Genomic DNA, 26,910 nt, shown 5'->3' with positions numbered 1-26,910 from the left:
GAATTCAGTATACTTATTCATCTAGGTTACGCCTGGCAAGATTCATCTTAAACTGGCTGTGTCCTCCAACCAGGTTTCTGACCCATAAACTCTTTATGTCCCTTTCTGCTTTTGAGGTCTGACATTTTTTTCCCTTCCTCTCCCTTGAGGAATTGTAGTAACTCCTATGCCACCAGCCTCAGCGTGTCACACTAGCCCTTGTGGCTTTTCTGTGTTTACACTTTATAAATAGACCCTTGTAAATAAACCCTCTTGGAGTTATCTTATTTGAGCATGCTGTCTATGTCCTACTTACTGGCATCTTGACTGATATGATGTTTGTGTTAAAAGTACCTTTGAGAATCTTTGGTTAATAAAGAAAGGGGGGGTGTATTAAAAAAAATGATTGCTACTATTACTATAGGTTTTTGTGCTAGTCAGGTACCAAGCATCTTATTTACCTTGATTTGTAAGAAGAAAAACAATCTCATTCTGCAAACAACAATATGCCTAAGCAGCTGAGAAAGAGTGTGTTAAAAGTTATACTGAAATTGAGCCATTATAGTAGTGGGTATGAGAAAATAGGATGTTGATCTGATCTGTGATATGGAAATGAAGCAAGGAATTGTGAATTTTAACTAAATACAGCCATGAAGTCAGAAAGGTGAGGCTGGTAGTGTTTCTTTCTATGCTCCAGAGACACTTGATCTGTGATCTTACATTTCATCAGGAGGCAGCTCATTAATAGAAAAATAAAGGAAAGCTGGGAGGCATTCATAGAAGAATAACAAAATGATAAAAAAAAAACTTACTGGAAGATTGACATGTGAGAACAGATTGAAAAGATGAAATCACTATGTTTCAGCTAAGTGCTGACTTGAAGGGAGCGTGTCAACTGTCTACAATGATGTGAAGGTTATAAATTCCAAAAGAAAGGCAGTGATTACTACAAATCACAGGAGAAGTTCTGTGTGTAAAGAGACACATTAAAAAGGGCAAAGTTTAGACCAAATAACAGGATCATTTTCTAATGTACAGAGATTTTGTGTTTCATAAGGCTAAAGCATTACATACTATAATCTTTGAAAAAGACAAAGATGAAACAAATTGCACATAGTTTCCTAATGCTATATATGTATTTTTCTCTTCTCTCTGTCATCTACCAACCCACATTTATCTATTTGTTATACATCAGGAATCAGGCTTTCACAATCATATATAGGAATAAAAATAATGATTGCTACTATTACTATAGGTTTTGTGCTAGTCAAGTACCAAGTAGCTTAATTATTAACGCCACATTGTAGTTAATGGGACTGAGGTTTACACGATTTAAGCAGTATTCTCAAGGTCATCCAAAGAGTAAATATTAGAGCCAGGATCCAGACCCAAGGATCTTCATCCCCATTACTAGCCAAATTACACTAAGACCTTATTACATGTAAATGTTCATTATTCTATTATTTATGTGTCCATGTGGATTATTTTATAGATTCTATGAATATTTGTGGCTAATTTCCTTGATTACATATGGACATATTTTAGCTGCCTTGAAATATGTCTGTTCCTAGTCATCAAATTTCCAAGGGCATAGTCATTTGCCATTCTTGGGCAATTCTTGTTCTAATCACCCATTCCGGCTTTGTGATTGAGGCAAAGTTCAAATAATTTTGTTTCCTTGTCCTCTCAAATAATATTTCTTTGTAATTTTGAAAAATAAATTCTCCATACACTATTTTATGTGATTCAAATTATCCAATGCATCATATTTGTAAAGTTCTTATTTAAAAGAAATTTAAAAGAAATGAATGCTGTTCTTTTCAGAAAAACAATTAGCCACTCTTAACACTTGATTTTTTCAATATAATATAATCAATTTATAGATATTTTAAAAGAAAATCATGCTCGTGTCTAACATTTCCAACACTGCAGAGGACTATGCAGTGAAATTCACTGGGACCCTTGCCCCCCCTGCCTTCTTCAAGGTAAGCACTAGGAACATTTTCTTTTGTATCTTACCAGGAATTTTCTACGTACATATTTGTGCAGATTTTCCTTTTTTATTTGGTCATTTATTGTAGCTATATTACCCATAGCGGTACATAGATGCTACTTTATCCTTTCTGACAAATGTGAAACATTCTAACATAAGAGTACAATTTTACTTACCCAGTTCCCCATTGGTGGACAATTAGATAGCTTCTAAAGATTTTAAAGAGACATTTTGTTATGAACATGTATCTACATTTACCTTTGTATACATTCAATACCAATAGGACAGATTTTTAGTTGGGGAATTTCTGGGCACACACACACACACATATATTTAAAATTTTTATAGCGTTTACCAAATGGCCATCCCTAAAGAACATTCTCCATTAGCACATAAAAATGTGTGAGATTCCCAACAGGCTGATAGCACTTTAAAATTCATGTTGAACTCCAAGAGGCAAAGGTGTCCATTTTTACTTTGTGTGCATGAGAGGGCAATTTGCCAAAGATGAATATTTTTATATTTTATTCCTGGATCGGACTCGCCTTTGCAAACTTACAGTTTTAAGTTAGTAATGCACGAATTGCTGTATTTTCCCATGGCTTAATGAAAAGAAACTTAGTAATATTTAAAATCACAGATTTGGTTAATTCTGTGTTCCAGATCCTGTCTCATGCTGGTTCTTCCTCCTGGAAGATCTACCTCACTCCAACCTCGCATCTGTAAATTTAGCCTCCTCCTCATAGTCTACGTAAAATACTACCTTCCTCATCTAAATCGTGCTTCATTCCCCTAAGTCTTTAGCACTGCCGTTTAATCCTCTTACATCAAACATTTTTACATTCTAAGGCTTCATAATGGTAGTTATCATCATTAGCCGGCTTCCTACCTCTGCATATCCATAGATGTTTTTAGATTCCCTTTTCTGTCCTTGCCTGCCCCAAAGATTGATTGAGGTTGAGCTATATATTCAGCACTGTTTTACTACATTCATTTCCTTCTGAAAATGTTCTAAGACTCTATTTTTAATATCAACTGATTACCATAATGGTTTTATCCTTCACTTTTAGAATTTCTAACAGTGACAAATGATTTTGAAATATCGCTTTGGAATTCAGCTCATAAACAAATGCAACTTTAAAAACCGAGCGTTAAATCTGAAACACACTGGCGAGCGTACCGTGGACACTATCATATTAAAGGCCGTTGGAGGCAGGCTAGCATAGTTTGCACGCCTTCGGGCCTATTTATAGACCTGACTGCTTTCTGCAATGTCAACTGTAACACAACACTTATTTTAAGCCTGCGTTTCTCAAATGTCAGCCCCTACTAGTTGTACAGTTCTCTCTTATTTGATATCAGAGAGCCCAATGGAGCCTGCTGAAGTACCCAGTCAGATTAGCAAAGATAATTTTTTAGAAGTTCCTAACTTACCCGATTCTGCGGGTGAAGATGAAGAAGTTAAAACCACCTTCAGACCTGGCTTCTCCCCTCAACCAAGTAGAAGAAGTTCTGAGTCTTCGGAAGACATGTACCTGGACAATTCAACTTCAGGTACCAGAAGGGTTTCGTTTGCCGACACCTTTGGATTCAATCTTGTGTCCATTAAAGAATTTGATTCTTGGGAATTACCGAGTGTTTCCACAGAGTTTGAGTTAAGGAAGGATATTTTTCACACAGAAGAATATATTTTATCTCCACTCTTTGACTTGCCCTCCTCAAAAGAAGATCTTATGCAACAGCTTCAAGTACAGAAAGCAATACTGGAGTCAACTGAATATCCTCCTGGGTCGACCAGTATGAAGGGTATTATTCGAGTTTTGAATGTTTCTTTTGAGAAGTTAGTCTATGTGAGAATGTCGTTAGATGACTGGCAGACATATTATGACATTTTAGCCGAATATGTTCCTAATTCATGTGATGGTGAAACTGATCAGTTCTCCTTTAAGATTTCACTGGTTCCTCCTTACCAAAAAGATGGCAGTAAAGTTGAGTTTTGTATACGTTATGAAACTTCTATTGGTACATTTTGGTCAAATAATAATGGCGCAAATTATATATTGCTTTGTCAAAAGAAAGAACAAGAGCCAGAGCCTGAAAAGCCACGGGAAGAAGTTTCTAGTAGACAAAAAAAGGGCTGCTTAAAGGTAAAATCAAGGTGAGAGTATATTATACATTCTTTTTATTCATTATCTTTAAAATGTATGTCATTATTTACTTCCCATGCTGTAAGAAAATAACCTTTCTATGAAAAGTATATGCTCGCTATGTAAAAACAATGATGTCAGATTTTAACAAGGTCAGTGTTATTTAAAAAGAGCACGGTGCAATTATTTCTCCAATGCTAGGAAAATTATGGTTGTAAAATCAGAGATGAATGGGGAAGAGCAATGTCTGTATTACTTGCTTCATGAGTTATAAATTCATTTTAAAGGTGTAACAACTTTTTGACATTTAATGTATATCTCTTTTTGGTACCTTTTAAATTATATGAAATGAAACATTTTTGACTAATATAAAACTGTATTTCAATATATACTTAATGCTGCTCAGAAATTTGCAAACTTCCTCTGAATGTCAAAGGAAACATTTTACTGACCGTTTGAGTCATACAAAGACGTTTGGATTGAGTTGTGTTGAGTTAAATAATAAGAGGTATGGCTTTAATGGGAAATGAACAGAAAGACGGAAGCATGTGAGGGATGTATAAACTACATGTAAAATTTTATTATCGCAACAATGCAACGGTATGGAACACATATTAGTATAATTTAGGTAAAAGTGAATTCAGTGCAATAAAAAGTGACCCAAATAGAAATAAAGATACTCAGCTACACAGATTAGAGATTTGGGATGTAACCCCTCATTAGTAACCCTGCTTTCTTATTAATTTAAAAAAACAGAAAGGGAAAGAAGAGGAACCCCACTGACTTTCACCTCTCTCTGTCCTGGAGAGCTGGCTAATTTCCATGACACCAGGTTACTAGCTGAAATAGTCAAGCGGAGTTAGACCCCTGCTCCTCACGGGGCCCCAGAGGAAAAGTCTCCACCGCTGCTCTATCTACAGGCAAATGCTTGATTATCCTCTCAGTGATTCTTCCTAACTGTCCCTAAACCCAAAGATTTTAGTAACAGCCACAGAAATAAAATAGCAAAGAGGGAACTGTATTAGAAGAAAGGTATCCAGATTCCAATTCTTTAAGCCAAATTTAACTAAAAAATAAAATGCAACATTGGGAAATTTTTAACCTCTTCATGTTTTCATATACAAAGCAACAAACTATAATTATGATAACAATATGCAATATAATAACCATCGTTAATTTCCTATCATCCTGTTTTGAAATTTTTTTTTTTTTTGGTTTTTCTCCGGTACCGGGAACCGAACTCACGACCTTGCACTTGCGAGGCAGGCGCTTTGCCGCTGAGCTAAATCCCCAGCCCCTGAAATTTTGTATTGTTTTATTGTTTTGGTCTCTTTTGTCCCTTAAAATAAAAAAAGAAAATGTACAAAGAAAAAATTCTAATTACTAAATGTATTGTTCTAATGCATTAATTAACTAAACGTTGTGTAGGTTCAGCCAATTCAAACACAGAAAATATTTCCGTTTTTATTTCCCCATAAAGTTAATTGAAAGAGTAGGTAATCAACTTTGTGAATTATGACCACTTTCTTAGCCCAAAACCAGCACTCTTTGATTTTTTACTCATGATACTGAGAGAGATAATATAATCATAATGTTATTTGTGCTAAAATAATAATTTCAATTTTTATGAAACGACTTAGTAGTATGTTAACCATATCATCAAAAGAATTTAATGCTATTTAGCAAACTGATTTCTATACATATGCATATGAAAATTTGAAACTTTTAAAAGTGAGATTATAATCAGTGAATACTTTTTAAGAGTGTTGCAATTTGCTTTATGTGTTAGAGGAAAACATTTCAGGAACTCACAGCCTTAAAGAGTCCATAAAAGAAGCAGAGTTTAACTTAACGGATTTTTCTATGAATGAAGAGGTAACTTTACAATTAAAAGCAACACATTTTGGACTATGGTTAGGAAGTGGATTATTTTGTTAAGCCAAATTTAATTTGATTCCAAGGGCAAAGAATAAGCAAGTGATAGGCCCAATCTTCTACTTAAATCATATTTTTGGAATGTCTCCTGGTTGAATATATATATATATATATATATATATATATATATATATATATATATATCCCCACTTACATTTGTATTCAGAACAGTAATCACTGGATTCATAGCAGACACCATTCAAGTTTTAATACTGCTTTGGGGAAAAAATCTCAAGAAGAACTAAACCACAAAATGGTCTAAAGGCCTGTAAAGTTTCCTAATGAGTTATAAAAATGGAAAAAATCTCCCTCCTTCAAAACCACAAATACATTTTCTGCACTTCTATAACTTAAAAATGACCAACATAATTCAAACCACACTTTGAAAAAAGCATTTGCCTCTAGAGGAGGTTTTTTTTGTGCAGAGTTCCAGTCCAAGACGAATTTTTACATCTGATTTATATACCACTCAAAATGGAGTGTATAAAGGAAATCCTGACAGATCCTTAGAACACCATGTGCCATAATAGAATATTTATACAGCTTTTCCATGATATAATTTATATGCAGTGGGGTTTCAAATATTCCTAAAACTCACACAAGAGAGCATTATCAAATTTCTAAATGAATATTGCAGTTGGATTTTGTTGGGAAGAATTTGGTTTGAGAAAAATAGCACACACCTTGTTCGTACTGTTTCACAAAATGTATGGTTGGATAAAATAAAAATGAGTTAATGCTTACTTGATAAAAAATTATGGCTTTGAAAATATCCTCCCCTTCCAAATAGTTGCAAGATTTAAAACAGTCTTTTCCAAGCATTTCCACAGTCTCTTCCAAGCTTCCCATGTAACTTAATTTGGAAGTCATTTCATTCCAAAGATAAAAACAAAAGAGAAATACATGTGAATTTTTTTGATATATGCAAGGAGATTAATAATAGGGTCCAATATAACTGAGAGTTAAAATGAAAATTAGGCTGTCCAAGTGCACGGAGTAACATCTAACTTCAATTATTCTTAATACCAAAGTTAATTTGCTATCAGGGTTCCTGAGATTGTATCTTCTGCAAGTGTCAATAATCCCTTCTAATAAGTATGAAGTGAACTGTGGGAACACATTCAGGGAGGAGGCATTTCTATTATGTCAGTCACCCATCCAGACACTTTTCTCTGTGGAGATTTTTCTCAGGTCAGAGTTTGCAAATCTGCGTATAGGTGTGGATTGTCTATTTTCTTTTGGTGCCTGTTAATTTCTCCACTTTGGGTAGAAAGAAATATCTAGCAGAAGAGGAAAGCCGAGTTTGAAACACACAGACATGTGACTGAGAATGATCCAAAGGTATTTAATTGCACTCAAAAGTATGCATCATGAGATACCTGCTAAGTGTCACCACATGCGCAGCACTGAGATATGAGCTAGCAAACAACCTAAGCAGATTTCAGGTCCACATCCCATGGGCTTTACTTAAAAATGAGTGACAAAAATGACACTGACATCAGTAGAATTATACAGAAAGTAAGCTAAAAACAATTCACTAACAGTGTACCCATAAAACAATAGGTTTCATAGTTGAAAATATCCAGTTTGGGTCCCAGCTTTACCATATCATAGCTATGTCAACCTGAGCAAGTTAAGCTTGGTTTTCTCATCTATTAATGTAGAATAATATTTGCTTTGTCTGATAGGGATTGTTTGAGATTTCCATGAGTATATAGTCTTGGGCAGGTAAATGTTAGCTGAAAAGGATACAATGTTAATTCTACATTTAGGGTGTCTAAAAAACTTTAGTAAGATTCTAGCTCCCCCTAAATCCCTGTCCTTTTACTCTCAAGGGCCTGGAGCTTCCAGCTTGGAAAGTCTTTCCCCTGCCTTTGCTAGGGTTTCACTCAACAAGCAGAGCTGAGCTGCAGATTTTCTTGAGCTACGTGTGACATATCTGAGACATCTTTAAAGCTTGAAGAGAACTTAGCGCCTGTTAAAATTCTCATATTTAATAAACAAAATATGAAGAATGAAAGTACAAGGGAAACAAAGGCATTAATATTAGCTTTGCATATACATGCATATTAATCCCAGTGAAGTAGATCCACAGCTAACAGCTATTAAGCATGTATTTCACTGGGGTAGCTATGCGGCTATGGATATATTACTTTCTTCTCAAAGCCTCAGTTTATTGGCCTGTCAAATAGAGGTCACGGTGCTTGATATCATGTTGATTAAACTAATCTAAAATGAGATTATATCATTAAAGCTTCTAGTAGAGAGGTGAGCAAGTACAAAGCAATCATTTTAAGCCAACTATCGCAATTACTGTTACCATGATCAAATCTTCTTCAGCTAATTTTCTGATACTTGGACGGGTGTTATTTCTCCAGATATGATACATTTCCTTGCTTGAGTTCCAAAACAAATTCAACAAATATTTACTAATTTACCGTTTGCCGGCAACAGCACTGAGCCGAGAAATATGGCTGAAGATGTGCCGAGCGGACAAGGGGAGGGCTGACAAGAAAGGCTCACGGGAAAGAAGGGGGATCGGAAGAAACCTTAGTCCAGTCCAGATTCGCTCGTTGCACATGAAGCCAAAGATTAGAAAAACCAAAATACATACCATTTACATTTCAGATTTCCTAGAACATGTAATCTGTAACTGACACTGGATACTGGCTGGAGGAGTGGTCTTCTCAGCACCTGCTAAATGTTTGTTCTTAATAGTAAATTACACCTCTTGACTTCACCTCATTTCTTACTTTATTAAGTGAAACAAATTTACTATTATAGCTAAAGCAGCAACATGAGATACATGTTGGAATTTATTTATAACTGGGCCAAGTAAATGCAAAGAAAGCCCTAAATAATTTTAGTGCCGAGGAAAAATGGATCAGTCCACAATTTCTTATGCTTGAGGAATAGAACCAGGCACATCCAGCAATAGGAAAGTAAGAAATCCTTTTTAGAGTGAAATTTTGAGAATGAAGATAGTTTGCCTTTTAGGTTGAAAAATCATTAAAATGGGGCCAAGAAAAGCATTAGAGTTGGGCCATAAGGTATGACCATGTCACCTCCTGCAGTCAGAGCCATAGGATTGTAAGACTTCCATTAATTTACACTAAAAGCATAATCTGGAGCTCTGGAAATAGTGGAGAAAGGTTTAATTAGCTACATGAGGCTTTGGGGACCTAATGTATTCCATAACCATCTCATGTGGAGCTCACACTAATTGTGGAATCTGGGCCCGTTGAAGGGGAGGGACCTCTGGCAATTCCACATGGAAACGTAAGGCACAGCTGCACAGGCCCATGAAGAAGGTGTTGGAAGCTGCCAGGTGGCTGACAGCAAGAAGCCAGCTACCTTGCGCTTTCCTTGGAGATTCATCAAAGTTTTGTGACTTGTTGGCTTTGTGGAAATCCATACCCTGGTCAGCCAAGAGTAGTGTTAGATTAGTAGGAAATTTTTCTGAAAGAAGAGGAACATAGGGCAGTCATCATTCAAGGATTCTGCCGACCTCCAGCTCGAAGGAGCCCCTAAGGGCACCTCACCTGAAGCTTACCTGTAACCTGCAGAGTAGAGGAGGGCCCAGAAGGTTGAAGCCAAGAATTCTCCAGGCCAAAAACAACAAAAACAAAACAAAACAAAACAAAAAAAAAAAAAGATGGAACAATTTAGAAGTGGGATGATGTGATTTTCCATTTTCTTCTAATTCTGTTAGCTGTGACTCTTGTCCTTCTTCCAAGGTTGTAACCCCAACCCCTAACAGAAATCATACAAGAGAGCTAAAGTGAGGTGGCCTGAGGGTCAGATTTTGGATGGAATCTTGTCCGCTGTGTTTTTAGACTGAAAAGATATTCTGGACTGTGGCACTTCACTTTGGAACATGTCTGCGTATTGAGGATGGCAGATTCCTCAAACAGTGACGCATCCTGAGAACAGCAAGGTCTTTAACATAAGGCAGACATGGGATTTAACAACTGTTTGAACTTGGATAAATATTATTCTGTATGTGTTTTACTTAGAGGTAAAATAGAGATGATAATTTCTATTTGGTAGAGTTGCAATGAGGACACATAGTACCTAACTCGTATCTATAGATCTATTCCAATTGCCGAACTTTTAGAGGCACTCCAAATAGTATTATTGTGGCAGCAATGATAAATTCCATATTTTATCATCTTGCATACGTGTATTTCTATACTCAGTATTATGGAGAAATGCTTTCTACCCTTATCATTCCGGCTGCCAGGACCAAGGCTAATATAAATAGCTTCAAAATTAGTCATACTCTATAAGCTCTTGAGCACTAACCAAGGAAACTCGGGCTTGTATTTCAGTGATGAAATGATTTTCATATCCCAGCTACTTGTTGGCTACAGAAAACTTTAGGACATTCCCTGTTGGTAAGCTGGAAAATAGGGTCATTTTAAAAATGAACTACAACATATTTTTGTCTTATGATAGTTCTATCCAAAATGTTTCTTTTTTGGTCAGATAACTGAGGTGGCTGCATATAATTCACCGCATAATTCCTTTATACTTATGAATACAAAAGGAAGTTGAATTTTATATAATTCTTTCCTCTAAGAAAATATATTATGCACCATTTCGTTTTGATCTTTCCTCTGTGTAAAAGTACTCTCTGTTCACCACCACTGTGTGAAAAGGCAAAGCTTCTTGAGACATATCTTTCACATCTTTTCAGGATTTTATTCTGCAGGCTCTGATAGCTTGACTAGTGTAGCTAGCATGGCACTATCTACTAGGTAAGTACTTTTCAGGGCTTAATTATAAGATTCTGTTTACAGATTTTATTTTAAAATAGGAATGAATTACTACATTGGACTGTTATATTGTTTGGTGATAAAACCAATTGTATATTAAATGCAATTATGTTAGAAAATTTTAATATCCTTTCTCCCTCTGTTACTCTGGAATGATCTTCTGTGTTTCCTATCAGTGTTGTTTAAATTGCAACTACATATGAAATTCTAGTACTGTAAGACAGTAGCTGTCCTAAGTGGAGTAGTGGATCTGAATTTAACTTATCCATTTTGTACTTCACCATAGTAAGAACGATCAAATGAATTATCCCCCCAACTGATATTTGTAAATCATATTAAACAGTGAAGGACGCTTTTCCTAAACACAAAAATATTTTTTCTCACCCACTGATAGCACCAGAATACCACTGAAGTATTCTGACGACATACAAAAAAATATCCAAATTATAATCCTAATTTATTGACTCTAAATCTACATGAAAAATAGAAAAATCTGCAAGCTAAGTTTTATTCTTAAAAAGTATTTTGAATTTCTTCATTAACTTCCAAATCCCATGGAATCCCTTTTTAAATTTCAGCTTTCTATGCTATATGTGAAATGTATCTTTTTAATGCATACATTTGGATGTAAAGGTTTATAATTTTATATTGATACAACTGAAGTTTTTAAAGAATTTACCATAGAAAACTAATTACATTCAAGTGTAGTGCTAGAAAGATTATATTCCTTGCATATTTCTGTAAGTACGTACATAGGATTATCTAGTGTGAATAAAGCTATAACCATTGCTTCTTATCTTAATAAAGCAATGATGTCTTTTAAAATTTTTTTGCTACACTTGTGATCAAACCCAGGGCCTTGTACATGGTAGGCAAGTGATACATGTCTCTAGCCCATGCAATTTCTGAATAGTTTTCATTAAATCATATTGCACAGGGGACAGCCTCATTTTATCTTTTGTTTCAGGCAGAATTGTTCTGCAAACCAGGTGAAATCGCTAGGTAGTATCTTCTCAATCCTTTTCCATGAAGATTATGTTTTTCAGTAGTGTGTTCTGTAAAGAAATCCCATGACTTTAGTGTAACCATCCACATTATTCCATCTTCACTCTAGTCAATATATTGACTCTGATTTGACATTGAATTAAATGCTGGAACCCTTGTCTTTATGCTTTAGAATTAATCAGGTTTCTGTCACCAAATTCCATGTCAAATAATCTCAGTAACTTTAGATGTTCCTCCTGAGCATTGAGCTATTAAACTTGTAAACTAGTTTGTAATGCTGCAGTGCAAAAGTCAGGGAAGTACCCATGACCAGCTCGATTCTAGTCAGGGGTGAATGATGTTAGCCTTACATGGGCTTTACACTGGCAGCTCTGATGGAAGAGGGGCGGCCAATGGGTTAACAGCAGGCTGGTTGAGGAGCTCGTCACATCCTGCACGTGTAGCCAATGGGGAAGGTGTTATTACTAAGTTACAGCCTCTGGAAGCCAGAGAAGGGGGAGAGAATTTATTTTACAAAATTAGAAAGTTGGAAGGACTTCAGAAGATCACTCAGTTTACTTTTTCCAACCCTACCTTAAAAATGCTCTATTTGGCCAATTATCTTATATTTTCCATATTAATAACATGTCACTCAGAGCTAAGCTTGGTAAACCAAGTTAATTCTGTGGCCAATGACAGTTCTATGAACATTCAGAGCATTTATTTAAAAATTAACTTTCCTCAAATGAAAGCATTGCTGTGTGCCGTTATTACACTGGGTATACTTTATTTATAGGCACAGACATTAACATTTAGCAAAAGACTTGGCCCTTCGTCTGATATTTTTGTGTCTAGAAGGAAACGCACCTTTGCCACCCTGTGTACTCTGTTTAATCAGTATGGTCCTACAGTTTCCAGTGGTGGCATCTCTAGGCAGTTCCCATCCAGGAAGTACATGTTTCTGAGCTCTTCACATGAGATTTTTTATATGTGAGTTTTGTATTTTAATGTGTAGTTTTATTCTTTTGTGAAAATCCAAAAATAACTTTATTGTTAAGCACTCCAGTCAATACTAGGACTATTTTCAATGAAAGGTTTTACTAATATACTTACATTAGTCTTCTAATTTTGTATCTGAAGATCTATAACATTTTCCTTAAGCTGGCTACAAGCAGGTAGGGAGTCTTACCTCACACACAATGAACTGTAGTCTACTGACAATTTCAGTTTTATGTTATTTCAGTGCATTAATATATAAGCCAGTGCTGGGGATACAGCTCAGTGGCACAAGTGCCTGCCTGGTAAACGCAAGATCCTGAGTTCGATTCCTAGTACCACCCCTCCAAAGCAAGCTTGTTCTTTATCAATTCAGAAATTTTTATTTTATGAGTTTAAGAGTAAGTTTTCTTTTCTGTAAGATCAAATATAGCATAGTGAGCAAGGCCAGTGTGATTTCAAATAGAAAAGATTTGATGAAATGGAATTTATTTACTCAAATCCAGGACATATAGAATAGGAAAATCTGGGTCTGTGACTTAAGGTCTGCAGTTTCATACTGTTCTGAACCATGGAGCTCTAAACCAGTTATTTAAGAAGTTATGCAGTCTTTACTTCACGAAGAACTCTTTTTGGGTAACTCCTATGCTCAAGCATGGGTTTGGTTGGGGAAAATATTTGTATACAAGAGAAGTTGGCTATTGATATAGTGTATGCCAAATCGAATGAGACCCAAAGGGACTCAAAGGCAATACAGAGTAGCAGACAGGAGAGAAACGAGCACACTGCAGACTGCCTCACTGAAGTAAAGCACTACCTAAAAGCTGAACCTTTCTTGGAAACAGTAAACTGATGTAGGCAGAGAGTGGGCAAAGTTACATTTATGCAGAATAAAAATACGGAGGTTTCAGTAGAAAGCCTAAATTAATAGGTTTTGATAGTCAGTCAGACTGTCTGAAATGAAGTTATGTAGCTTAAAATAGAAAAGAAAAAAGGTTATTAAAGAATTTCCTGGTCTTACTGGGCTAAAAGTACTTTAGCCTGTAAGCTCAAGAACAACGTCTTATCAGCTATATTATTTTAGAAAGAGTATGCAAGATAGGCCGGAGATCATGGGTAACGCAGAGAGATACCTATTACGGGAAATTGTAACTGTAGATGTTCAATAGGATGTTTTCCATGCATGATGTTCTATGATGTGGGCTGCGTGGAAAACCTGCTTGTAGATATTCAACACCATCAATATTTATAACACATTATGGATGAAATGATCTTTTCTATGTTCATAACTATTTTCTTTAAATTTTCTTTTTAAGTGAGTAGTAAATGGGAAAAAAAGAACACTAGCAGCACACCAGCATCACAAACATAAACAAAAAAGGGACCCTACTCCACTGCTGGTGGGAGTGTAGATTGGTGAAACCACTGTGGAAAGCGGTTTGGAGATTTCTCACAAAACTAGGATTGGAAGTCCCACTTAACGCAGCTACTCCTCTTCTGGGTATTTTCCCAGAAGAATTAAAGACATCATACCACAGCGATATATATGTGCACCCATGTTTAAAGCAGCACAATTTGTTATAGCTAAATCGTGGAAACATAACTACTTTTTTACTTGCTGTTTCTCTACCTATGTTGATACATTTAAAAAAACCTTTTCTCATCATTGATATTAATTATTAAATTCTGTTATTGGTAAATTTTAATGTAAACAAGAACGAACTTTTCATGCCAATAGATACCTATTGTACATAGTTATAGATATATCTATACCTATTTCATGGGTGATTCATTTTATTATAATATTCATACTGAAGGGAAATTTCTGTTTAATTAGTTTTGATCCAAATATTTTGTTAGATTCTGAAGTTAATATTTGAATCTAATAAGAACTATCAGTCCTGGTAGTTCAATCTTTATTTTCTTGCAAGTCTTTATTCTCATGGAGGGACCCATCAATTATTATCATGGATCTTGGTTAAAGAAAAATATTATTTAAATACCAGTAGCAAAGCTCTTACTATGATCTTCAGCTTGCAAATTGATAGGAAGTGATATACACACACACACATGCATGATGGATGTGTATCCATCTACAGGAAGTGAATTAAAGGAATTTTATTCAGTCAACAAATATTTACTAAATATGTATTGTGTTCTGGGTATTACCCTGAGCTCTGTGGATACATCAGTGGAAAAATGACAACCACTACTCTATGTCCTCATGTAGTTAAATTCCAATGGAAATAAAAGTAATAATAGATAACAAACACAAGGATAAGCATATCGCGTTAGAAGACTATAAATGCCATCGAGAAAGTGAAATGCAGAGGACCCTAAGTCAATGATTATTCTACCTTTATTTCCTTAATGGAAGAATGTCCTTTGTCAAAAGGTAATAACTGATCAGAGACTTCAAGAAATGAAACTGTGAAGATGTATGTGTGAGGAGACTTTACGGAAAAGGAGGCCGCCAGCGCAAAGACTCAGAAGAGAAACTGCATAGAAGTGTTTTAGGAGTAGCAAGGGAGACATAGTGGACTGAGCAGAGTGTGAAAGCAGGCAGACGAGAAGATGCAGACAGAGAAATTGTGCAGAGCCCATCACGGGGAACATCATGGGCCACCGTTAAGTCCTTAACTGTTTCTCTGAAGATGAATGAAAGGGTCAGTGAAGAATTTTATGCCTAAATGTGACAGATGATAACTTTTATTTTCAAAGGATAATGGTATCTGCTGTTTGGGAATCAATTATGGAAAGTAGAGGCGGACCCGCTCAGAGGCTATTTCAGTATTTCAGGAAGTGATGGCAGGACTTTGATTGCAGTGGAGCAGCGCGGTAGTGAAAATGTAGTCTTTCCCAGTAGGCGGAGAGTTGAGAAAACCTAGTGGAAGATGCTGCCGAGCTCCGGAAAGAATGAGTTGTCCATAAAAAGACACGAGACAGAGTAAAATAGAGGGGGAGATGGGGAGCTCCCGAGCCCAGTTTTGCGTCTGTTCAGTTTAAGCTGCCTGTCAGGTAGTCAAGTGGAGAGGTGGACGGGGTGCGTACATATACAAATCTGGATTTTGGAAAAAGTTCTGGGAGACAGGTGTAAATTTAGGAGTTGTCAGCTTGTGAGTGATATAAAAAAAACCGTAAGAACAGAGAATATAAGAATGGAGTATAAAATACATAAAGTGCAGAAGACAAAGAAGGCGTGTTCTCTGCATGATTCCAATGTTAATAGGTCAGGGAAAAGATAAGGAAGCAGGAAAGGTGATCACACTCAGGAGCTAAGTTATATAGTACTCTTCCTGCTCTCTGAAAGTTATAACTATGATTGCATCGACAAAACTACTTCATTGTTATAACCTGAAAAAAACTCTTCTAGTAATGTTCTTTGTTCAAAAAGTACCTTCCTGCTCATAATTTCATTATTCTTTCCCACAGTCTTGTGATGTAGGTCAGGCTGGCATTATTAACTCCATTGTGTCAACTGTAAGAAGAGAATTGAGAAGATTTGCACATTTTTTAGGTCGTGCTGGGACTATGTGGGTTTTGAATGAACTTCACTAGCATGGTTTTGACACTACTGCCCATGATCTTTCCACAAGGACCCACCACACTGTCCTACACACTCAGAGCTGACGCTGGTCTAGTTTACCTAGGTGGGAAGATAGTTCTGTCAGAGAGGTCTATGGTTTAGTTTAGTTTTATAAATCTATTTTTTATTAAGAACATAATTTTCTTTGCAACATTCTTACTTTAACCCATCTAGTTTCTACTCCTAGGGATAAATAAATTTTGGATATAAACTTCCAGCTATTTTCCTGATTTAAAGAAATATATTCTCTTAGTGCTCTTTGGGTCTTCTGTAGATTTCTGGACTTATTTCTCATGTGGGTATTTCCAACCTAACAGTTCTCTGAGAGGAAGGGAGAGTATAGGAAAGGCAGAAATAAAGACATGCACTTGCTGGTTTGTCACCCACAGCAAGTGCTTCTGGAATCGTCTCTCCTTTCCTCTGGATGATTTCTGGATGTTATGCTATCATTTTGGTTTACAGTTTCCACTGAGCAACCCGTTTGTTATTCTGTATGGGCAAAGGGGAAGTTGCTATAGCTATTCTCTTCAAAGAAGAAATTCTATATTAGAGGTACCTTCCAAAACCACTAAATCCTTTTAGCTATCATTGTTTTATTTTCAGCATGTCTTGATTATTTTAAACATAGAGTATAGGCACAATGCATATTGGATAAGTTTATGTAAATTGGTACTTGTAAGAAGAAAATATTTCCCATAAAATCAGCACTGTGTACAAGTACATCAAACTAACTACTGAACAGTGATGATTCTGTAAGATAGTAAGTGTAATTCTGCAAGTGCCTTTATTTATGTAGAATATGTGGAAAAAAGATCACAATATATGTGGTTATGACATTTTATATGAAAGAGTAAGTGGAACCCAAAACGTACAATAGGAAAGGGAAAGAAATTACTCAAAAGAGGAAACAACTGGGATGAGGGAAAGGAGAAAAGGAAAGAAAGAAGGAAGGGAAAATATACGTATGTATACAGAAGGATGGCTGGGATAACTGTACTGCTGATGTCTAATGGTTTATTGAAAAGAACAGCAGTTAATGTTTTATTTTTTTGACCAATCTCACATGCTTATGTCTGGTGATCTGAGCAACTAACTTGAATACGACAATATGCACCATAACAACCATTGTTGAATTTCTACCATCTTGTTTGGTGAAACTCTGTATCTTTCATAATTTTTTTGTTTTTATTTTTATCATCTTTAATGGTTTCATTAATTTTGTATTCTTACATCTGGTAATCTGACCAACTTTGATGAAGATAATAATATGTAATATAACAACCACTGTTAATCCCTATATTTTGTTTTGAAACCCTGTATCATTGTTATTGGTTTTGCTTTTTTTTTGGTCTATGTTGCTGGCATTTTGCTACTGTTCTTTTTAAAAATTCTCTTTAAAATAAAAAAATACTTTTATATATAGTAAAATCCAAACAAATTATCAGCACTGTACTTATTGAATTTGCTCCTGAACCAGTATGTTACATATTCTGCATTTTTCAAAAACTGTCACCTCATCTCTTTTTTACCTCAAAATCCTAATTGTGTCTCTTGTGGAATCTAACTTACTAGTGTCCTTGGCAGTGCATTTTATGGCACTTGCATTTACAGTAATAGTTTGGACAACCTGCCCCTTAGTACCATGACTGGAAACCATTTTGTTAATCCAGGTCCAAATCTTCGTAAACATGGTCCATTTTATTATAAGCAATAATTGTTAACATAGATACAATGAATGTCTTTAGCCTAAAGCAACATCTAGGTTTCCACACAGTTTTATTAAAAAGCAAATTTAAATTCATAGACGTGTAGCTATATAATCCTCATGATGAAGAAAAACTAACAATTCTACAAAGCTACAGTTGCAGAAGGGCAATCTACTGTATATACAAGCTCATGTACTTATATATCTCTCTCTTCTCCCTACAACTACCCTCAAGAAAACCTTAGTAGCAGAATATTTTTGCCTCCTTTATTCAACCATTCTGTCACATCATAAAAGAAATATAGTATAGTAGTACAAACCAGTGATTCTCAAGTTTGGCAGCATGGAGAAAAAGGAAATATAGTCAGTCACACTGGGCCCCATTGCAAAGACTCTAATGTCACTGGTCTCTGGAAGTTCCAGTCACATATTTTTAAAAGATATGCACATAATTCTGAAGTGTACAAGAGTGGAGAATGGCCAGAGTAAACAAAAAACACACACACAAAATTGTTTTGAGTTATAATTTTAAAAAAGTATTGAACAACTGTTCATTCGTTGCAGTATTCAGCAGAAGGAAAGAAAAATTAGTTGGGGCGTGGGTAAAACTCAGCAGCACAAGTGCCTGCCTGGCAAGTGCAAGTCCTGAGTTCAATTTCTGGTACCAAAGGAAAAAAAATCAAGAAAAGAAAAATTAGTAAATCTAAATGGAGTAATATATTTGAAAATGTGACACTAAAGATTTGGAGTCATTAAGAGCAACATTAAAGACTATCGGCATTTGAGGGTGAAAGGATTTGCTGCATAAAGATGAAGTAAAGATATTTTGCCTCTTTGGCTACTTGGATAAAAACACTCATTTTTTGAGGAAAAGAGAAGATTACACCTGACAGTAAACTTAATTTCCACTTTAAATGAAGTCCCTTCTGAAGAGCAATTTTCTTTCCTTAGAACACTGAGGTAAGGATGCATTTTAAGCAGTGATACAGTATTGCAATATGGAAGAAGGTCTGGGGGATGCTGATCTTGACTCAGATTTGTGCACGGGTGACTGAAATCTTCATCAGAGAATGAAGAGGTTGTGGCTAGTGAGAAGAGGGTGGTAGAGTCAAGAAAAGGAAAAATTTCAAAGGGCCATCTGCATAAATGTCAGTTAGGCTGGCTGTGTCTCTCAGTGGGTGATTATCGGAATTAGGATTCTGTCCTCCCACGGAGACTGGGAGACTGGATGGCTATATTTTAAAGAAATGACTTGCAGGTCATTGAGAAAGACACTCCTGACTCACAGGGGATGCACATAGATCTCAGAATGCCAGTGAAAGGACTGACAACCTTAGTGAGACACAGTGGTCAGGGGCTGATCTTCAGATTTTGGCTAGGACAGACTGTGAATTCTTCTGGGAGCTTTGTTCTCTTTTAAGCAATTCTGGATGGGGTGAGGGTAGGCAGGGTCATCTTAAGGATGTGTCCTGGATCTGTTAGAAACTACTTTAGTATTTGCTTAAGTCTTCTAATCTGGGCACAGGAGGTGGACACAATCTCTCAAACCACCATACCTCATAGTGTTCTGTCTGCTGGGAATACTCCTCTCCTCTCTCAGCTTCCTCTGAGTAATCACACTAAGCATTGGGATTTCTGATAAAATGCTTCCTTTCCTAGGAAGCTTTCCATAGCTACCTCCATTTTCTGAGTATGGATTGTGTTAGGACCCCATGTTACTCTAACTGCAAAACATACAGTTGTGATTTTAAAGAACTTTTTTGTTTATTCTTCATTCGATTGTAAACTTCATGAAAGCGCAATTTGCTCAACTTAAGCCGATGCTAGTGGCTTAACTTCTAGCCTAATAAGCAGCTCATATTAGGTATCTGTTGAATGAACACATGTTGACTTTGTCCAACCCTATTTTCGGTTAGCAGCATGTTCAGTTGGAAAACAGTCATTTTAAACCCATTTGAAGTAATGTTCTTCACAATGTTCTGTGTTCCCTTGCTAAAGTGTAGCCAAACTGCATGTCTTTGCATCTAAGCAGAACTTGGCCCTTGCCCATTTCATCTTACCTGTCTTAATATGTGGCCCAAATTCTTTGTGTCACCTGCTCCTTGCCTTCCGTACTGTATATGGTTCTAAATCGTCTTTGCCTAAGTGCCATATTTGTGGTGTACTAGTTCCCAACCGTAGTCTGCCTTTGTTTTTCTCATTTCACTGTATTGGGATTTCCTGGTAATGAACTTCTCTCTATTTAATTAGGGACCCAAAAGTCTTCAACTAGGTAAAGCTGTCATCTCACTCAGGAACCACTTCTGACCTCCGTCACTGGCTCTGGTGGGAGGCGGAAGGGCCAGTGTGATAGCTTCTGTGCTGTAAGGTTCAAACTCAGCTGAAATTCTTTCCTTGATTCAACTACATTGTGTCTGTTTACCTTTGCCCACATCTAGAAGCCAGGCAGAACAAATAAACCTTGGGTATTTCTGGTATTTAACACTAACTTCAGCACTAGAAATTACCATTAGGTCTTTATGATAGATCTACCAATCTTATCTAAAAGTAATACTGCCTCCTATTTAAAGAATTTTAATCAAAACCAGGTACAATCTTCCCAAGACAGTGAAGAGTAAAAGTTAATTTAAAAATTATATTAATAATAGTTTTATTTGGGGCTGTGAATTCTTTATAATAAATAAATATCAACCTCTGTAGAGACTTCCTGCGAGTTTAGGTTATATGGAGTATGAATTGAGAACTATGTTTCTCAAATTTTGCACAGAAATAGCAATAATAGATTGTATTGTGCTTTTCATCAGGTTAGATTAACAAAGTTGCAAGAGAGTGAACATAGGCAGTAGATAAAGTTGCAGATGGACACTTGTACTATAGCATATTTTCTGTAGCATGGTATATGGGGTAAGCTAAAAAAAAATTCATGAACACTTTTCCTGTAAAGGTCCTTTAGCTCATTTTCTTGGAGGAATGTTTGTCTGGTCACCCTTGTCATCGTGTATTAGCTCAAAGACTGAACAGCATTCAGTCGGTAGCATTTTTCATTGTTTAAATAGGAACTCTTTGTTCTTAGTGTTTTAGCATCAGTGCCAAATCCCACCACCTCACCAAGAGTTGATTGTTGTTGGTTGCTCACCATTGCTGAGCACCGAGTTTGCTAATTCCATTTCCCCACCTCACGGTTTGCACTGTTCGAATACTTCCTTTTACTTCTGCCCTGGTTTACACTTTTTCCCATTGCATTATCTCTCCTGTGAGTTCTTGTTCTCTTACTCTTTTTGTATTCCATTGTTCTTTCCTCACCTAACCTCAGTTAAGCTATTCACACTTCAGAATTTCATTTTTTAAAAAAACCAATTTCTTCATTTTGTTCCAAGAACCAATTTGAAAATGGAGAAAGGTAAAGGATAGTGTTTTGTATTAAGTGTTGACTGATTTGCTCAGTATGCTCCAAGTGGTCTGTGTGTAGAAACCTGACTTGAATCAGAGACACATGGGCTGGGGGACGAGGTCTGTGTGAAGTAGTAGATTGTACAGGAACGCAGACTCTGTGTGAAGAAATCTCTGACAGGATACGGAAGAAAGAGAATAGTTTGCAAAAGATGTGGCTGAAAGGTTGGCGATGAAAATGTGTAACACAAAATATGGACATTTGTGAGATATGCCTCAGTGCTTTGCATTAATAATCTGCATATTAAGAAGTCAGGAGTCTTCACATTAGTGAATCCCTAACTAGTCTCTGACACAATAGACTGATACCTCCCTGGAGGAGTCATTACGGCCAATCATGTCAATGATCCGCATATTAATGACTCTCTTACATGCTCATCAACAGGTAGTTTAATAGGCTTCCATTGAGTTCTCTTTCATTTGCTTTTCAAATATATTCTCTCCTCCCTTCCCTTTGTGATACTATTGTGAAGAATTGACAAAAAGGTACATTAAGATGATTTTAATGTGTGACGTAAGTTCACAAAAGCATTAAATTTAGCAATAATGCTTTAAGACTTCCTGAGTCTGTCTAAAAAAAAAAAAAATCTTTTCAAATGCAGTTAAAAACAAACCCAGCTTGATAATAGGCCTCTTATTTGGATTTAATACAAGCCATCTAGCCCGATTTGCCCTATGTCAGTTTCGCTTGGCATATTAATTTGTGGTATGATTAACATAAGTAGAAGAACTAGTTCAAAAATATTATTGTGAAATGGAATTTCTTCAAAATGGAAGTAAATTCCAGTGAACTTCATATCATAGAAGTTACTAAACATTGAATAAAACTAAAAAGCAGAACTTAATGATATAAACACTTTAAAATATACAGGAAATATTAGCGTATTAGTTTTCCTATTATGGAGATGCAATACGTGATATCCACAATCTAAGGGAACAGAAGTTTAATTAGACTTACGGTTTCACGAGATTCAGTCCATGGTTAGCAGGCTTAACCTCCGCATTAGGCATGCATTCGATTGCATGGCCATATGGGAATGTTCTAGGATCTAAAAGAAAATTTTATGACTTTTATATTTAACATTTAAATAAAGGTATCTACAGCAAGGCACTGAATATCTTAATATTTCTAACTTGCTTTAGCATGCTATAACTGCTATTATTCTTAATTATTATATTGAAGATATTGGGTGATTTTTTTTTTTTACAAACACAGACTCTACAGTCAACCATAGAAATACTGAAAGATTGCTCTTCCAATTCATTAAATAATACACCATGTCACCTGATTTACCCTGCAGGTAAGGGGAAGCACATCGATACATGTATGAAATTCTTTGTCAAGGCCAGGAATAGGACAGAAGCTAGGGGTCAGAAGTTGCAATTTGAGAAGTTTGGTACTGCGTTCCCCATGGAAAGTAACAACCAATCCCAGCGTAGTATCACCAACATGAGGAAGCATAGAGGGCACAGATAGTTAAGTGAGTGGCTCCAGTTTAATGTTCTGGCTTCACATTTGCCAAGTTCATTTTTGCAGGGGCTGTCTCTACAGAGAAATGCAACTTATGAATGATTTGATGTCAAAGTATGGAAGTCTTGGTCCAAGGATATAGCTCAGTGGCACAAGAGCCTGCCTGGCAAGCACAAGGTGCTCAGTTCGATTCCCCGTTCTGCTCCCTGCCAAAAGTCTGGAAGTCTCATATCCTTCTGGGAATCTTTCTAAACATACACTAGAAATATTGGCTTACCCATCAAATTATCTTGTCTTCAAAGATTTTCAAAATGATATGTAATTCAAAGGCCGTGGAGCTTGGATGTCAGCGCTCAGAGTTGAATAAGCCAAACAACCCAGACATTTAGTGTAGTTTCTGCAGAGAAAGCAGGTTTATTTAGGTTTTCTTTAACTGCAGTTAACTGATTCAGTGATTGTGACTCCCATCATGACTTCTAAACAACTACAAACAAACCATGATGATGATGATGAAGATAATGCTTTAAATTTACTAAACTTAAGAGCAAATGCACATGGTAATACTAAAAATTTCTGAATGATAGAGGCAGTGTAAAGTCTTGGCAGTCACCTTTTTGGGGAACTGTAGGTGGTAGGCGATCAGGCATCCGAGTTCTTAGGATTCTCAAATGGAAAATCATGAGTTTCTCATCATTCCATAGTTGACAATTACTTTCTTTAAGAGTGAGGATAAAATAAGGATTTATGGTCATAACTTTAAGGATTTTTTTTCCTGCTGTCTCTCTGATACATTTTCCTTAAGTGTTCCAGGGTCCTTTAATTACAGACATTTGCATTTCTCTCCCTAAACTGTAACTGAGGGTTGCGGTAGAAGACTTCCTTAAGCTAAGTCTGTCCTAAGTTGTTTTCCACTTAAAAGTCATGAGTCGTGCCTGTCATCATATCTCATTCCAAGCAAGGCACTGTGCCGCTGAGCTATATCCCTGACATATCTCATTCTAAAGAAAATTATAATTTATTTTTGGTTCCCACTTGGACTTCCAAGGTTCTACCTAGTTTTACACTCGTTTGCAGTAATTTAGCATTGCTGTATTAAGTGCACATCTCTACAAAACTGTGCCTGAGCCTTGGTTCAGTAGCAGAATCACATGTGAGAAGACTTTTTCCCTGATTCCTCTGGGATGAACTAGCAAAGCTCGTACCGGCCAGTTTGACCTGACAAAGCAGATTTGGACATCTAATTCTTGGTAAAGATGAAACAACAAAAGCAGAAAAAGAAAAAGAAGCATCTTTGGGAAAGAGACTCACCAAACAGTTCTTCTACAAGATTATGTCTTTCACTTGCTTCTTTAATGAAATTTCTTGTATTAACAAGGCAAAGTACCATAATTTATAAATTCAAACACTAAGACAATGAACAATGTTTTAATTTGGAAAATAAAATTGAGATTTTTTTAAAATGCAGTAATTCAGCTTTTTGGTAAATGGAAAATAACTAGAAAACCATGTGGTTACCAATATAGTGATGTAATCTTAGCTATTTAGGTGCTTGAACGGTTCACTTCAATTTAATCATGAGACTTATGGTTTCTCATGATATATAAGCGTAATTGCAATACATTTGTTTATCACCATGAGTTGTAAATATGGGTAGGGCTCCAATATCTGAAAAGTTTTGCTTGGACATAAAATAATGTGGAAATAAATCATTTCATGGTGTGTAGTACAGATAATAAGACTGCCTCACTAATTGTTCAGGTTAGATTCCTTCATTAAATTTGAATTGCTTTGATTTAATTGAGAGAGTCTCTTTAATTATAATGCAATTTTAAATTTCTATTACTTCTGCCAGTACTTGTGACTTTTGAAAAAAAAACAAGAACTTTTCAAATTAAGCTTTCCCAAGTTACATTCACTATGTACTATTTGTTAGTCACATAAATGTAGAGCTCTAAAACTGGAGAGCTTGTCATTTAATATCAAAACTGACTTTAGCAAACTGCTTCTATTTTGAGCAGGAAAAAGATCAGTGGGAAATGACTATTGGCCATGTCAGTCATGGGTCTCATCTTGGTCTTGGGAAGGAAGCCCCTCCTCCATCAGTGAGGCGACAGGGCTGAGAGGAAGGGCAGCAGGACTGAACTGTGCTTCTTATCACAGATCTAATCCAAAGCTTTCCCTTGAAGGTTAAGAATGCCATGCCCACAAAAACAATGTCCTTTAATTTGTCAGTTATTACAATACAGAGTCAGCACAGTAAGAGAATAGAAAGCCATTTCTTAAACTCTCATTTTTCCCCTGGAGATTATATCTCGCTGTTTTCAGCGACTGTCAGCAATGCCGAGCTGCATTCATCTCCTTTTCCTCACTAGCATCATCCTCAAAGGACTGAATTGAACGCATCTTTCACCCTCAATTTGTTTGGCATCACGCCTTTAAATTTTTTTCTGAGACACTTCTGTTCGTAATTAAACATTCAGCTCAATTATCTGTCTTTTGGTCAAATATTTCTTTTCTGTTTTTATGTTTGTTTCTGATTAAGAGAAGACTACAAGTATTATGATACCAAATGGAAAGATAGGAAGCTGTAATTGTTGGCAACTGAACGTTACCTCTCATTATGTACTAGTCTGTGTTCTTCTTCCTCCAATAATAAGTGGATATGAAACGTCAGAGGGCAAGAAAGTGCATTTTCAGGGAAAAAATATAACATGAGGTAAAGAAAGAGTACACAATATGTAATTTTTCACCCTAAGCAAACCTTTTCCTATATTTGTGTGCATCTGCTTAGCATCAATGAGGATACAATGTTCTTAAGACACTTGGCAAAAATTCAAAGAAGATTTACAAGATCACTTTTTCCCTTTCTTGAGGAAAAAGAGGGTAAAGGAAATGAAATGAGACCACAAGTTTAAAGAACGATGAACAGTCCGAATTTGTGAAGTAGTTTAACATTTACTGTTTAGCTATATATCACACAGTGAGGTGTGGTATAATTCCAAGTTGGCCCCCGTTAGACCGCTCTGAAGCATGAAGCGGAGTATTAAAGACATATAAATACATCATACATGATTCATCTGGAAAACAATCCCTTCTTATGCCCATGATTTGTTTCCTTTTGGAACACAGTTGTGTTTTATAGCTTATAACCTAATCTTGCCATTAGTCTTAATGGTTGGGTAATTATGAGACTTAGATTTTGTGGAGTAGGTCTCCAAGTGATTGCACTCATATTTTAAGAAACACGTAGTGTTTTGACATCATGGTTTTACAGGAATTTAGGAAAAATCATATTATTAATTTTAATAAAGCCTGCTACACTTGGTCAGTGTTAAAATTAACCATAACTCCAAATATAAAGTACAATATACCCAGAAATTACAATAATATTAACATGGTGCCCAAATCCTGACACGGAATAAATCAGGCGAGTAATAAAAGAAGGTGAAAATCAGTATTTCAGTACCCACTGTATTTGGAGAAAATATTTTTAAATAATGAGTTGCTTTTACTGAAGATCTACTTATTTTTCTTTGGAGTCTGATCTTCTGATAAGAAAGGTGTATTTGAAAAGTCTATGTACCTATGCTACCATGGATTGCAAGTTTTACTGTTAAACGAGCTTAAAGATGTGAGAGAATCTGGGAAATATTTAGTTTAAAAATTTAGTTTAAGTATTTAGTTTAAAATTTTTTAAGTAATAGGAGAAGGTGGAATTTGACTTATAACTATCAGTGAGATATTTGGTAACAACAATAATAATAAACAACTTATTAAACACTTCCATATGTTCAAAACTATGCTAAATAATTATTCTGTGTAAGGCGTAAGCAATATTTGGGAGAAATTTTAAGCACAGAGAGGCTAATATCTGGTTTGTGGTTAT

General features: G+C 35.9%; 1 protein-coding gene across 2 annotated transcripts in view; it reads left to right on the top strand.

Moving 5' to 3' along the window:
* Window positions 1-3,314: 3,314 nt before the first annotated feature.
* Ppp1r3a (protein phosphatase 1, regulatory subunit 3A) overlaps window positions 3,315-26,910 on the top strand; it is a 38,500-nt gene continuing 14,904 nt past the window's right edge. The window contains exons 1-2 of one of the 2 annotated variants that reach the window (XM_005388111.1): window positions 3,340-3,526; window positions 4,048-4,130. In XM_005388111.1, the coding sequence (XP_005388168.1) occupies window positions 3,425-3,526; window positions 4,048-4,130 (185 nt within the window). In that variant the 5' untranslated portion in view covers window positions 3,340-3,424. Of the gene's footprint in view, window positions 4,131-26,910 lie in introns of both variants that reach the window. The other variant, XM_005388110.1, reaches the window with a different exon arrangement.

The sequence above is a fragment of the Chinchilla lanigera genome, unplaced genomic scaffold, assembly GCF_000276665.1.
Source record: "Chinchilla lanigera isolate Chin_1 unplaced genomic scaffold, ChiLan1.0 scaffold00031, whole genome shotgun sequence".
NCBI lineage: Eukaryota > Metazoa > Chordata > Mammalia > Rodentia > Chinchillidae > Chinchilla > Chinchilla lanigera.
The sequence above is the reverse complement of the archived record's forward strand: the minus strand, read 5'-3'. Positions and strand labels throughout refer to the sequence as shown.